Genomic DNA, 14,375 nt, shown 5'->3' on the forward strand with positions numbered 1-14,375 from the left:
GAACCTTGTGATAACTTGACAAAAAGACAAAGAAGACTATTAAAAAAACTTTCTGTGGTAATGAGTTTGAACTGAGTATGTACTGGTAATGGGAGGTCCATATTTCTAAACAAGCACGTGTGCGGTTTTGTGTGGGTGTCAGAGCGAGAAACTTGACTTGTGACTCTGTCTGCGACTGGGTGTCTTTGCATGTGAGAGGGACATGGTGAGAGCACTCTGCCCTGAAGGAGCCCTGTTCTGCTTCAATCGATCTGCACATCAGCCAGGCTGCAGCTCTGGAAAAGGTTAAGCTGAGAGCTGCGTCCCTTTTGCTCACTATAACGGCCGCAGTCTTATCAGAATTGAAAGTGCAGGAAAGGTCAGACAATTCCCAGGACAAGCTCTGACCTTCAATAATCCAGCTCCTGCCTCTCTACTTATAATTAAAATAAAGGCACAAAAAGTGCTTTTTTTCTCTAACAAAGACAGCAGGGTTGGATAGGGAGTTATAATACCTTGCACATAAATTTATGAATTTGTCTGATTTCCACAGTGGACAGGATTATGTAAAATTCACATGAATTTCTTATTCCTTTTCAAAGTCTACCTTGTTATACTAAGCAAATGTACAATGTATGCATCCTCTGCTGTCATGCACTAAATGTATTGTAACCAAATAGGCTTTTATTAAAAAGTTAAGACGATTCATATAATATACATATAAAAGCATAAATATCAATCTGATGAATATGATTGTATGAGTACAGAAAGTAAAGTTAAGCATGCACACATTCACCCTAACTACTCTAAAAAGACAATTTTTCAAACAGCCAGAAAATGTAGCTCCTAATTCTGTTATGACAGTGACTTTTTAAATCTAAAAGCCAAACAGCAGTCGCGATCAATAAAGTCCAAAGGCGGATTTTTTTTTCTAGTTTGGCACTGAATCGCCATCACAGCAGGAGGCTCATTTTTCATTATAATAATAAGTCTTAAGAAAGCAGGGTGTCCTTTGAATAAATAATGGAAGCTCTGCGTATGCGTGTGTGTGCTTGTGCTCTACTGAAACCCAGTTTATTGTGGTGACACGGAGTAACAAATTACCTCGATGTTTGCTGTGAATAAAGAATGCAGTGTGTGTTGATCACTGTAATAGCCCAGAGTAAAGTATTACAGGGGTTTGTCTGTGTGGGTGTCTATGTATGCAGAGGTTACAGCTGTGTGTGTGAAGGTATGGGTTTGTGAGATAATTCTTTAGCTAATGGCAACGACTGACTGACACCTCTCCAGCATCTTTGACACCCATGTCCTGCACAAGCCTGGGGATTTCCCTAATACAATTGCAGGGCATACACATATAGAGGCTTGGCTTTTCACAACCTGAAAGCCATCTCTATAGGAAATGGAAACTGTAGGTCAGGTATCATTTTCATATAGTGTACATACTCAAATACAAAGAATTACAGGGGTTCACAAAAAGAATGATAAAGATTGCGAATCAAATGAGCAGCTTGATTCGTGCCTAATTGCATTTAGAATTTCTGTGCTGATCACAAAGGGAAATATCAGAGACACATTTTGCTACAGCTTCCTACAGTCCTTGTGGAGTTAACTGAATTGATGCTGAAAAGCCTGAAATTCATGAATGCATGTTGAAAATTCAGAATAATGTTCAATATAGTTGATTTCAACCTGCTTATGCGACGCAAAAAATTAAATAAGGAATAAAGCAATAAAGAAATTATAACCTGGCTATTGTATAGTCCACTCGATATTGAAAACACGAAGTCCCAGAATCAATCTCTGTCTGGCTCTGGGGGTATCTTTCTGTGTTAGACTGAGAATGTGGCAAAGCAGTTAGTATGAAGAATATTTGTCATTGTAATTACTGGGTTCTGTGGCACAGGAATCATGACAAGTCCTCTGACAATTTGCTCACCATGTGACATTTGCTTGGCATTGTTCCTCTGCAAAATGAATCTTTACTGATTCTGAAGTTTGAAGATTTAAATTCTCTCTAGTGGTTTTTACATAACTCCTCATCAGAGCATATTCAAAGAAGAAACTGTTATACTCTTTTGAAAAATAAATGGTTTTAGTACTATGCTATGGGTAAAGATTTCAGACTTGTTAGTTTGACAAACATTTATGTTAAATTTTGGTTTAGAACCTTCACTTATATTTACTTTTGAGCTATGTGTCTTGGACTTTCAGCACATATCCTATCTACATCGGATGTTTTTACAATAAGTGAACATTATACATTGTATTTATACATCTATACAGCATATTTTACATAAGAGAATTGTCATTCACAGAGCACACTTATGTTAGCATTCTCTTGAAAAGTCTCTGCAGCAGATGACCACATAATGTGATTGTTAACCTGTCAAGTGGATAAAGCAGGAGCTACACTTCATTTTAAATTATGTAAAAAAATAGATCTACACTTCATTTTAAATGTAGTTTAGTGGGAACTGTTGTCTGTTTTTGTGGACCTTGAGTCAAAACCCCAAATCCTGTCTCAATTAAAAAAATGAAAACAGTTTTAGAATCTTTTTGAGGTTTATGTTACAGAGCTGAAAATGAAAAAGCCTTGCACTCACTCCACCACCAGCTCTTCTGATGACAAAGCTGTTTCATTCTGCAGTGAGCAGAGGAAGTGGATGTCACACAAAAAGATTTGAGAAACAAGGTATAAATCTGTTAATGAAGTAAGAGAAATAGAGAAGAATTCTGGGTTGCTTCCAAGCAGAGAACAAGTAAGTCAGTTAACAATATTAAAAATGCTTTGTCAAGAGCATTCCAGCTAACAATAATTCTGGAAGGAAGAACAAAACATTGTGTATTCCCTCAATAACTGATTTACAAGTCTATCTTGCTTGTTTTACCATTAGTATGCAAATGTTTCTTACATATACAAATTTGCAGTTGTGTAAAATATGCAGTTCTTCTTTTGATAGCTGTGAAAACAGCTGTGAAACACCAGTTTGAGATGGATTTGTAACCACTCTTTGGATTTGTAACCAACTGTAGCACGACTTATTAAGCATTCAGCTACTCATAGGTTATAGGTTATCGTTCAACATAAATTTAAGAAAGGCATTTAAATTAATATTATAAAATATAACCAAGCTAGCATAAAAACGTTATTAATGAGAGGAGGCCAATTTATATCTAGCTCATATGGTGGTTAGGTGTGAATTGACTTGACAATCTCAAGAGGATATTTAGCTCTGACAATTTGCTAACCATCTGATATTTTCTTGTCGTCTTTCCTCAGTTATGAGAGCCTTTACAACACAACAGGTGTAGGTCCTGTAAGGATCTAATTGTTGTTTGGCAGAGCAAAGGTGAACGCATGCATGCTTAACTTCAATTTTTGTAATAAGGAGAACTATTTTAACTCATTTTAAATAATTCAACTGGATTACAATGTTTCATTACTAAAATGTCACAGATGCAGACAGATTTCCATTTTTGTCTAAGACCAGCCCATACTGATAAGTAAATGCAGCAAAGAAAATTGCAGGTCCCAATGAAAGGCCTGTGTATTTCTCAGTCCAAGAAAATCTAAAGATGAACTAGAGCTTCATTACAACAGCTTGAGACATTTTGGTCCTAATTTTCACTGTGGTCAGACTGTGAGCCGCATGTCATCTAATTTGTTCACTACAGAGTCTTTAGAACTAAACGTCCTTATTCTCCCAGCAGGCAACTCTCGTTTGCTCACTGGGAGAATAAAAGCCTTCAGCTGGAAAGACAGAGGTGCAAAGACGATGAAGAAGAGCCACTTGTTTTCCCTTATAAAAAAAAAAAATGATTTCTGACACAAATATGCTCAAGTGATCATCTGGTGGGTGACAGTGTAGCGGAGCTAGTTCGGATACGGTGATGTCATCGCCCTTACTGCGCGTAGCAGGGACCTCAGCTGCCTGGGCTGGGGGAGGTCTCCTTTAGCTCATGCGGCTGGTTCCCTGTTGCGTTACGCCGGAGACCCGGGTTCGTGCCCCAGGTGCTGCGGGACGGAACGGGATGGTGGAGAGCACGAGCCCGCGCGGAACCGCGACAGTCACAACAGCGAGTCACACACAACTCACTTGGTCTTCATTCATGCCGACGATGAGCTGCTTCACGGCATGCAGAGTGGGGTGGGCCCAGGGAGAAGGGTCCTGCCAGTGGCGGTTCAGGTCAAAGCCCATCAGCGAACACCTGGAAAACATGTCAGTCCTTAATTTAGTGGACGCTTGGGGACTGACCACATTGACCTCCTCATCTAGGTACATCAATGAATGACAATAGACCACCAGATGTAACCTCACATGTCAGCCATGAAAGACTTGAAATGCTAGCTTGCTCTACAGTAACAAGATTCCTGATGCTTTGAAAACATGTAATTCGCACGGCATTTAACTCCTATACTATAAATAATACAACTGTAGATATTATTTTATTTTTCTTCAATTCTTAGAATCCCTGCACAAGAATAATGTATGCAGAATCAAACAGATTCCCTTGCTTGCTTCCTTATTTCATTGCCATTTATCTGTGCTTTGAAATATAATTATGTGGCTTGTATTACTTTGAATTATAAGTGAAAGGAATTCTAGACATTGTCCTCTGTTTCAAGTGCCAGGCTATATTATGGTGGTGAGCAAATTTAAAAAAAGAACACATCAGGTCCAAATAAAGAGTCAGTGTCTTTCTTAAAATTTTCTTTTAAAAAATCCACAACTAAATTGCTGTAGATTCATGTACTACACTTGAGATTGTAACTGTTCGTTAGTATTGAGTATTTTGTGGGACCTTTCTTCTGGAATGATTTTTCAATTATCCTTCTTTGTCTTATGGGACAATCCAAATTGTAATAGCCTCTTCCACCTATTTGTATGAGCTAATAGGTGTTTCTATTGTAGAAGTCCAAAAATTATTTTATTGTGGGTTTTGTATTAGCATGTTTTGCAAGCAGGTTGCAAATATATGATAAAGAGTAGAACGCTGCTAATTGTTTCCAGCAGCCCCATTCTTGGGGGTTTTAGTTTTGTACTTTTAAAAAGCACTGTTATTCACAAATGAATTTACATTACATTCTAGGAACCATTTTAAGCAACAGAGCAATCTTGCAAATAATACTGTGCACAATTTACTCACTTTTATGTCCAATCATAACACAAAATGATCCCGACAACTTTGACATTTCCAAAATTATCTCTAGTGCCAGGCCATATTGGGATGAAAAGTAAACCCAACAAACTATTTCAGGTTCCAATAAAAAAGGTCTGTATATTTCTCAGTCTGGATTTGGGGCTTCCAGGAACACCAATATCTCTGTCCAAGAAGCTTGAAGATGACCACTGGGGCTTCATTACAAAAGTCTGAGACTGTAAACATTTTGGTCCTGATTCTCACTGTGGTCAAACTGTGAGCAACAGTCTTTAAAACTAAATGTCCTTATTTTCCCACTGGACATCTGTTCTTTGCTGACTGGTAAATGTATTTAGCCCTAATGACAGAGGTGGAGAACGTGTGAAGAAGAGCTACTTGTTTTTCGTTACATTAAGAGAAACAGAGAAAAAATAAAAATTGATTTTATGATAAAAATATACTGCACTATATAAGGCACATCAGGTGCAGTTAATTTAAACAAAGCTTTACCACTGATGTGCAGACTGGGTAGCCATGACTTTCTCAACAGCTGCATCAATGCTGTTTTGTAGAATTAGGTTTGAAAGGCTAAGCTGTGGTCAACGCTGATCGATAAGGATTTATGCATGCATTCGTTCGATCGTACTCCACCTGCAATCTGCTGCTAATTAGTTAGATGAACAGCCCTGTTCCCATCTCAGTGATATATGTACTGCCTCAAAAAAAGTACCCGAAACCCAAACACAGACTGGAAGTGGAAGCTGTGTTGTTCATTTGAGCTCAATCAAACCTTTTCATATAAAGACTTGGGCTCTGTGATCTCTAACAAATATTGTGATACAGATATAACCATGGCACCCCTAAATGCAAGTGCCATAGAGCAGGAAAAATCAGAATTATAGTGTAAATAGCAAAGGACATCTAAATTTAAAAATACAGCATGTGGAGGGTACGAACGATCAAACAACAGGTTCACAGGTAAAATTGTGCTAAACAAGAAATTCCTATAGGTTTTGCAAACATCTGTACCAATTTTATTGCTCAAAAAGTCAACATTTGTTTTTCCTTATTTTATATTTGGTACAAAATGATTCTGGCCACCTTGTAACATGATCCGATTTACCTTGGTACTACCTGAAAAAAAAAATTATCTTGGAGGACATCTTACAAGATAAGACAAAACCTTACTACATTCGAACTGATTTGCTAAAAATTGAGAAAATAGTAGCATTTTACTTTCAAAATAATTCTAATGGGTTCCACAGACAGCAAAGTTGTATCTGACCGCATGCCACATCAAGCTCAGAGCAGAGAAACTGAAATGGCACAGATTGTTCACTAGATGGAGACAGAAAGCAGTTTGGTGCGCCTGCTTCTAGAGAAGACAGAACATTGGTATTCCTCCTGTCCTTTCCATTATGTAAAGGCAATTATGCAGTGGGAAGCAGTTCTTGCTGGGTAAACGTTGCCCACAGAGCCAGTGCCACTTGATATAAACAGTGACTGTGCTGTGCAGTGGCGCAAACACAGCAGTGTAGCTGAATGCAGGCAAAACATGTAAAGCCACCGCAAGCCTGGTAAGGAAATTAAACATTCAGTGCAGCATGGTATAACATACGGCAAAAAAGTTGAAGAAATCATCAGGATGACAACGACTGCAGGGACTGGGAATATGTCTCTGCTGCCTGCTGGTCCCAAATCAAATGGAACAGTGGAAGAGACTTAAATAACTTCCATACCAAAGCCACAAGCCTTAACCAACCACTTTTGAAAACCTAAATAAATGCTTAAAATCCTTGGGCTAGGATGTGAAGTACAGGAAGGTATACAAAAGTAGTGCATACCATATGGTACTGACTGATCATTACGTATGTGCACCATCCAACAAATTCAAAATCAAATTCAAAATCAACCCATCCCCATGAAGGTATAATGGATTTTGTTTCTTTAATCGGTTAATTAAATGTATTTATGTATTTTCTGTTTTGTACATTTTTGACAAAATAGAGAAATTTACCCTGCCTGTGCAGTGCAGGAGGTCTTTTTTGTCTTGCAATTGCTATTACTATTATTTTTTTATCAATTAAATTTAAAATAAATAAAAACACTGCGTTAAAGACAGCTCTTAGTGACTATTTCTTTACAAATGGTCTGCCTTTGCAACAAAACCAGAATCTTGCTGCATATAAAAACAAGGATTTTCTATTTCTTTATGAGCCATCACTGCAACAAAAAAACGTATTAGCCCCTTTTGAACCCTTCCTTATGAAAGTGTAAAATGGTAATATAGTTGCAAATATTTATGATTTTTTTACAATACATTTTAATTGAACATGCAATTACAGAAATGTGTTTGCTGTGGTCAAGATCAATAGTTCCCAGCCCTGGTCTTAGACCAGTGTCTCCACATTTTTGCTCCAGCTGAGTTTTTCATCACAGGCTAATTAATATTACTTTTCTGTTTGGGGTATATATGTAAATTTTTGTAAATTTGCTTTTGCCTCAGGTCAGATGGGATTTGGAATCAACACAATTTTTGAGTTGCCCAAATTCAGGTGTGTTGCATGGAATTAAACCAATTGGTCCCCTGCAGAAAGAAAAATCTCATTGTTAGAGTGTCTAATACATTCCCACCTATTCTGTTCATTATAAACTGATTAACAAGTAAGAACTGTTCAGCCAGAAATAACAGCAAACAAGACAGGGGGAGGCTGCATACTGTACTTTGAAGCTGTTGGATATAGAACCCTTGGATGAGGATATTTTAACACTAAGGGCTGACTAAACAAAGAATTTAAAAACCTAAACAAACAAACAAACAAATCAATTAAATCATCAATTAGCACCTGAAATTTTTATATCTCAGCTGGAATGAAAACTAGCAGACAGTGTTCCTCCAGGACACTGGTGTAGATGGTACTTATGGGTTAACCATACCTCTACAGTACATGATTTCATGGCTTACCACAGTAAAAGGACAATGATGGTGTTTTACTAATAGTGCCTGAAAGTGAGATCCAGAAAAAGGTGCCTGAACATACCGGTAGTTGCCCAGGTAGACACCATCAGGATTGAGCATGGGCACAATCTTGAACACCACATGATCTCTCAGAACTCGGGCCACTGGGTGCTGACTGAGCAGGAAATCAAGGATTCCTGAAGGAGGACGACAGAAAAACAAAACAGGGGTGAGGTTCAGTCACCGCTCAAACAGTGCTAATTTTCCAACTCTTTTATCTCCACTGGAACCTTTACAGTTTTTAAGAAGCTAAACAAAATCGCTTCAAAATGCTGACATAGCCAAGAAATAGGCAGCGTGGCCTAGGATACATAGTCTCTAGTATGGAATCTGACGGAAGGTGTCTTCTTCACCCTATGAAAAAATATTCCCTTGGATCAAACTAAAAATTAGTCACATATAATTTTTATATTTTAGTCCCTTTTCCTCATCTCCACTTATTAATTCTTGAAATTTTTAGAATTCTACAAATCAGGAGGCAAACTGAACTCTGTATTAAGGTTTTTCAAAACTTCTTTATCACAGGGTTGAAGCGGTTACCTCAATTTTTTATCTCTTCGCTGCAGAAAATATAGTTGCTGCATATGCACAGTTGTTCTAGTAATCCATTCCACAGTGATAAAGACCAGATGTTAAACAGGTAATGCAATAAAACCAGGCCTGTCTCTTAAGGTCATACATGAAGTCAGAGAAGATTACCAGAAATTTGAGGCAAAAAGCACAGTGAATGCAATTGTAATCTTCTGTCTAAAAAATGGCTTTCACGAAGAACAATGCCCCTGGTTAATGAAATAAAAGATAGTCTGAAAAAAGTAAAAACCACAATGGAGGGCTTATGGAAAAAGCAAATGTAAGACGTCTACCCATAATCAATACAAACCGAATTCTGCAAGCTGGTGGTATACATACAGACAATGTAATGGGCCTTATTAGGAGGGCAGGAATACTCAAGTGGGAAGGGTAATGCTATTTGTCTCTGTGGGAGAGATGCTAACAACACTGGACAGTCTGGCCATTTTAAACTCTCACCTCTAGAAAACTGAAACAGATAATTGACAGGTAAACAGGGAAACAGAGGAAGGAAGTCTGTCTCGACCCCCCTCACACCCCCCCCCTTTCCTCTCTGTCCTCCTCATTAGCACTAATAGAGGCATAACGAGCTCTCTAATTGAGTCAATGTGCCAGCTATGAGGAAGTCTGAAGTCTTGGACTGAAGTTCGGGGGCTTTGGAGCATTATGGGAGTAATCTGCTGCAGTGTTCCAATTCAGCTCTAATTGCCCTGTTTCTCCAGCTTATTCATGCAATCAGGAGGTCGTGGGGTTGAGTCCTGATGGGGAGGGTCTTGCCCAGAGACTCGCTTGCTGTAGTTTCTGCTCCCGTGTTCTCGTGAGGTATTGAGAAAAGCCGGATAAGGGTGATACACTTGGCTGAGCTGTGGTGACCCTTCCACTGAGGTCTGTTTTCAAAGCATTTTTTTCTAGCTGACAATATTTATGGCTTATTCTGCTGCATTTATGATCTGTGGACTGAGCCACAAGAGGTCAAAGAATGGCCTGCACAATGAATCCACCATGGTTTTATCGGGATGTAGCAGCAGGACATCACCATGTAGTGAGGTTCCTGCACCCACACCCTTCTGTTTGGCGTCTTAACCGATGGTGTATTTTAGAATTTGAAATTCCACATTCTTATGAATTGACACTCAGAATTAGTTAACAGAACTAATGAAGAATTATTCCTCTTTTGCTATTAGAAAAAAAAATAATAAGCATGATAAATGATTGAACAGGCATTTAGTTGCCTGAGCAATTTTAGTGTAATTCAATAAACACATCAGGCCAGACATACAGTATACTCACATTGCCTTGGTTTCAGCACCATGTGGAGTAGAAGGGCTTTCACTATTACAGCCGTTTTATCACAGTAACACAGAGGAGAACATTGTGTTCTGGCTCCTGTTACTTCAAATGAGCAAAATTCCTTTTTATAATAAAATGACTAGGTGTTCAAGTATCTCACGAATCGCTGCAGTTTGATTACTGTCAAAATATTCTGAGGTTACCATGGGGAGACAGCAAGTACCAGATATGAGGGTAAATTTTTCCTTGTGCTTTTCCCTGGCAGAGTTAGAGGTCACTTTGACCACAAAAATGACAATCACGGCAGGGAGACACAGTGAAAATGGTATACTGTAGAGCTGGAGTGAAGACTTCCATTCATTTCGAATATTGCAAAGACAGACAGTGGATCAGCTAATCTAAAAAGAAGATAAAAAATGACATTACAAAAAGGAAGAACTGGGAATGGGAGTACATGTTTTAAAACTTAAAATTGAACACCATTTTGAAAGTATATTTGCTATTTGAAGCTAGACCTTGCATTATCTTATAAGCAGCATGGTGCAGAATGTAGAAAGAAGATAAAAATTATGTTGCAGAGACACGGATGCATGCTTTTAAAAGAAAGGAAATTGAATTTGTGATGTCTAAACTTAAAAGCTTGTATCTCCCATGTGCAGATATTTTGAGCACAGTGCAGTGAAGATTTCAGCGCAGCCCAGCCAGGGAAGAGGAGTATGTGTCAGTAGCATCGGGGGTTCTTACCTTGGCAGACAAAGGAAGCTGGGGACTCACCAGGGTGCACTCGAGCAGTAAGAAACACCACCTTCTTATCTGTCTCTGCCTTTAGGTTGGCTGTGAAAGAGGAGAGACAAAAGCAGGTCAGCCACATTGTTAGATTGGCTAGCAGTTTTTCGGCTATCAATAATTAGGGTCACTAATTAACACTTGTAGCCTTGCATGTCTTGAGAAGGAGGCCAGTACATTTTAATCAGTTGGTGCCTGCACTCACAATACACAGTAACTAGAGGATCTCAGCTATACTTCTGAATACTTGGGTTTAGAGGGTTTTTTCAACACACAAGTAGAACCAGTCTCGAAAGAAGAATTACTTTATCTATAGTAGTGCAGGTGGGTAGCTGAGTCAACATGTGTAGGCTGCAAAGGAACAAGTAATAGGTTTATTCTATACTGAAAAGAGTAGAAAGAAAACACAACGTTTCTGCCGTGAAGCCTTGACACCTGAAGAAGGCTCCACGGCTGAAACGTTGTGTTTTCTTTCTTCACTTTTCAGCATGGAATAAACCTATTACTTGTTACTTTATCTATGACACCTCGTTTCAGGAGCTGTTGTCTCCTTGGACTATGGAGGTGATATGGACGCCTTTCTTTTTGTCAGTTCAGCCAATCCAAGCCATTAAGAGCAATTATCAAGAAAACAGACTGCAGTATCTAACAGTAGTATCGGAGGCTTTACATTTGTTTTTATCCAAGTGGCTTAAACCTCAAAGATTACTGAAAACAACCAATGTAAAAAAATGTATTAATTTCTGATTTCCTTCAAGAAACAAATAGATGTGGTTCCTTGATCAAGTAACTGCCAGAGATCAGATGAGCTCCTGTAGATGTGCCAAACACCTCTTCTCATTTGTAACCTTTTTTATGTTTTTAATTATGGGGAAAAAAAACACAATATAAAAATATTCCGTTAGTTACAAATACTTATAGAACCCAAATACTATATTTTCACACAGCTTCTTTTCACCAAATAAAACAAAATGTTTATTGTACAGTACAACTGTTTCTTCATTGATCTTCAAGAGTTTCTAACCTCAGAATATGCTCAAAGCCACATTATCTACATAGAGTCACGTAACACTGTGTCATAGAACACGGGGGCCTGGGAGTGATGTCACGTGTACTCTTTGCCGTGGGAAACTCTTTGACTTGTGATATTCTTCATTTCAATTATTGAAACGTTCGCCCCCAGAATACAGCAAAACATAAAAGGACAACAATTCAAAGAAGGAAATGTAGTGGTTAGAGTAAATATTTAAAGCTTCTCGATGAACTTCTCAGCACCCCATCACGAATTTCCTTTTCCTCATATAGTTTTAAAGCCCGTGACAGTCAGATACTTGTCAGTTGTATTACAGTACTCCACTGCTGCCAAAAAAATAAAAACAGCCAAGACAAAATGAACTTCAGATCACCTAACCTCAGTGAGAACCTTTGCTAGAAAGGATGCAGCTGAGACAACCACAGCCGACAAGCTAGTAAACCACAAAAAAAGTGTAGATGAGCTTAGTCATTCTGCACTGAAAGAATGATTTGTGAATGGTCTGCTTGTCTTTAGCATAGGATTTTAATCAGAACAAAATCACAAAAGTGACTTAAGCTTTACATGGGATACCTTCCCGAACTAGAGCAACACAGAAACAGATAGACAGAAAGATATAGAGATAGTCCTGAATTATCAAGTATGTATGCACTGAACTGGAAGGTGTTTCTAGTAATGTACTGCTGAGATTATAGCAGATATTGTACACTAAAGCTACTGTAATTATATTAAAGAGACCTTTTCAGTTTGCTGGTTATACCTGGAGCCTTCAGATAACCCGCCAATCTTTGTCCCAGTAGGGGGCACTATTTCCAGTCTAAACCTGATAGCTGGCCACAGCGCTCTGGAGAAACTGACAGTCTTGACTACATTTCCTTAAAGAAGGCATCAATAAAGTTTTGATTTCCAATACTCTTTTAAAACTTAACTGCCTACTTGCAGCCAGCATGCATTATTCATTTATAAGACTGACAGCTTACTAATTGTAAAATTAGTTTTTCATTGCTCCCTGTACTAACAGTAAGCAATTTCTATTTCTGTTGCCAGAAAGAATCAAGAAATCTGTGACTTACCAATATCTTGGTATTAATACAAGTGAAAACTGAAATCCTAGCAAGAACTACAAAGCTTTGGTTTAAGTGATGTTTTGTCAGGCAGTAGCACATACTCTACAGGTAGTATTGTTTAAATGAGGATTATAGCACATTAGTGTCAATATGAAGAAAGAATTAAAAAATATGTGAGAAGTTAACAAAAGAAAGGCAGATTCAGACATCAAATACTAGAAAATCATCTTGAAGAATGTTTGAAGACCTTTCTGTTTAAATATTGACTTAACTATAGAAGTTATACCGCTCTCAAGATGCACTCTGTAATATTCCATGTTCAATGCAATGTGCTGGAAGATCACCATAGACTATTTTTATTATAACATGTAACATATTATTTAATGGAACATCAGTAAAATGGATATTATTTAGGGAAAAAAAACAAACCCTAAAGCAGAGTGCAAAAAAGTAATGAATATAGCTCAGAAAAATTGATATTATAACCTGCCAGACAGAATCTCCTTCCATTGTAAATGTTTATACCCATTGTAAGTTACATAAATTCAGATTTTAACATTTAACAAATAATATTTTGTATTGACTGCATCTAGCTGTTCGTCGCTATTATTCATAAATCTCTTGATATTCTTTTTGAAAGACAGTTTTACTTGAAAAAATAATGAACAGTTATGTTGATACCTTATATTATGTAAGGTATATCTTACATCTCTAATAACAAAAGAAAAACGTTCCATGTCTGAAGTGAGTTGTACTCATTAAAAAATAATAATTAGCTGCTGCATACACAAAAGATGAACAGGAGTCCTGGTGCCTTCGCTCGATGATGATCACTAATGCCAGGGCTGTCCTGTGTAGGTTTAAAACTAAAATTAAGTCCTGCTTATAAATGAAACATTAAATAATGCAGCAAAGAGTGATGCATTATTAATGCCTCATTTTTAGAATATATTTCGCTGGCTGTAAAAACAAGCAAGTTCTAACACATTGTGTGTATAATTCTTGGGCTGCTCTGTTGACACATGAGTACAATGGTGGGGGGTCGTAGATGGATGAATGGGTGCTGTGCAGCGATGCCCACAGAATTTCAGTCATCAAAGACTCAGGAATAAATGTCCTTTCTTTGCAGCAGAACATCAGACTGGGCACAAATGTAAATGATATCTGACCATTTAAGATTATGTTATGACATGGATATTATAATAACCTCCTAACTATATGTAGTGGAGTGAGCAATTGCTTCACCGATTGAATTAAAAGGGAGAATTTAAAGATCCCAGATTGTCCAAGCCAGGACACTCAGGTCAACACTGATCTGTTCATACGAATATATACAGTATATACTGTAGGGTTAACATCTGCATACCATACTCAGGCACTGGCTGATTGGAAATTCTGGTCCATACAGAACAGTGCAACCTACTGGTCAGGCTATTCTGCTAAAAGTAGCAATGTAATTTTCCTTCAAGGTCACCAAACCTACAGT

General features: G+C 37.9%; 1 protein-coding gene across 2 annotated transcripts in view; it reads right to left on the minus strand.

Moving 5' to 3' along the window:
- Nucleotides 1–14,375, minus strand: part of bend5 (BEN domain containing 5) — a 513,667-nt gene that overhangs the window by 48,154 nt on the left and 451,138 nt on the right. Inside the window, exons 7-9 of one of the 2 annotated variants that reach the window (XM_088598977.1) lie at nucleotides 10,778–10,837; nucleotides 8,166–8,280; nucleotides 4,080–4,191 (exon numbers count right to left, since the gene is read on the minus strand). In XM_088598977.1, coding sequence (XP_088455103.1) covers nucleotides 4,080–4,191; nucleotides 8,166–8,280; nucleotides 10,778–10,837 — 287 coding nt within the window. Of the gene's footprint in view, nucleotides 1–4,079; nucleotides 4,192–8,165; nucleotides 8,281–10,747; nucleotides 10,838–14,375 lie in introns of both variants that reach the window. The other variant, XM_088598976.1, reaches the window with a different exon arrangement.

The sequence above is a fragment of the Lepisosteus platostomus genome, chromosome 11 (genome assembly GCF_059453375.1).
Source record: "Lepisosteus platostomus isolate fLepPlt1 chromosome 11, fLepPlt1.hap1, whole genome shotgun sequence".
Classification (NCBI taxonomy): Eukaryota; Metazoa; Chordata; class Actinopteri; order Semionotiformes; family Lepisosteidae; genus Lepisosteus; species Lepisosteus platostomus.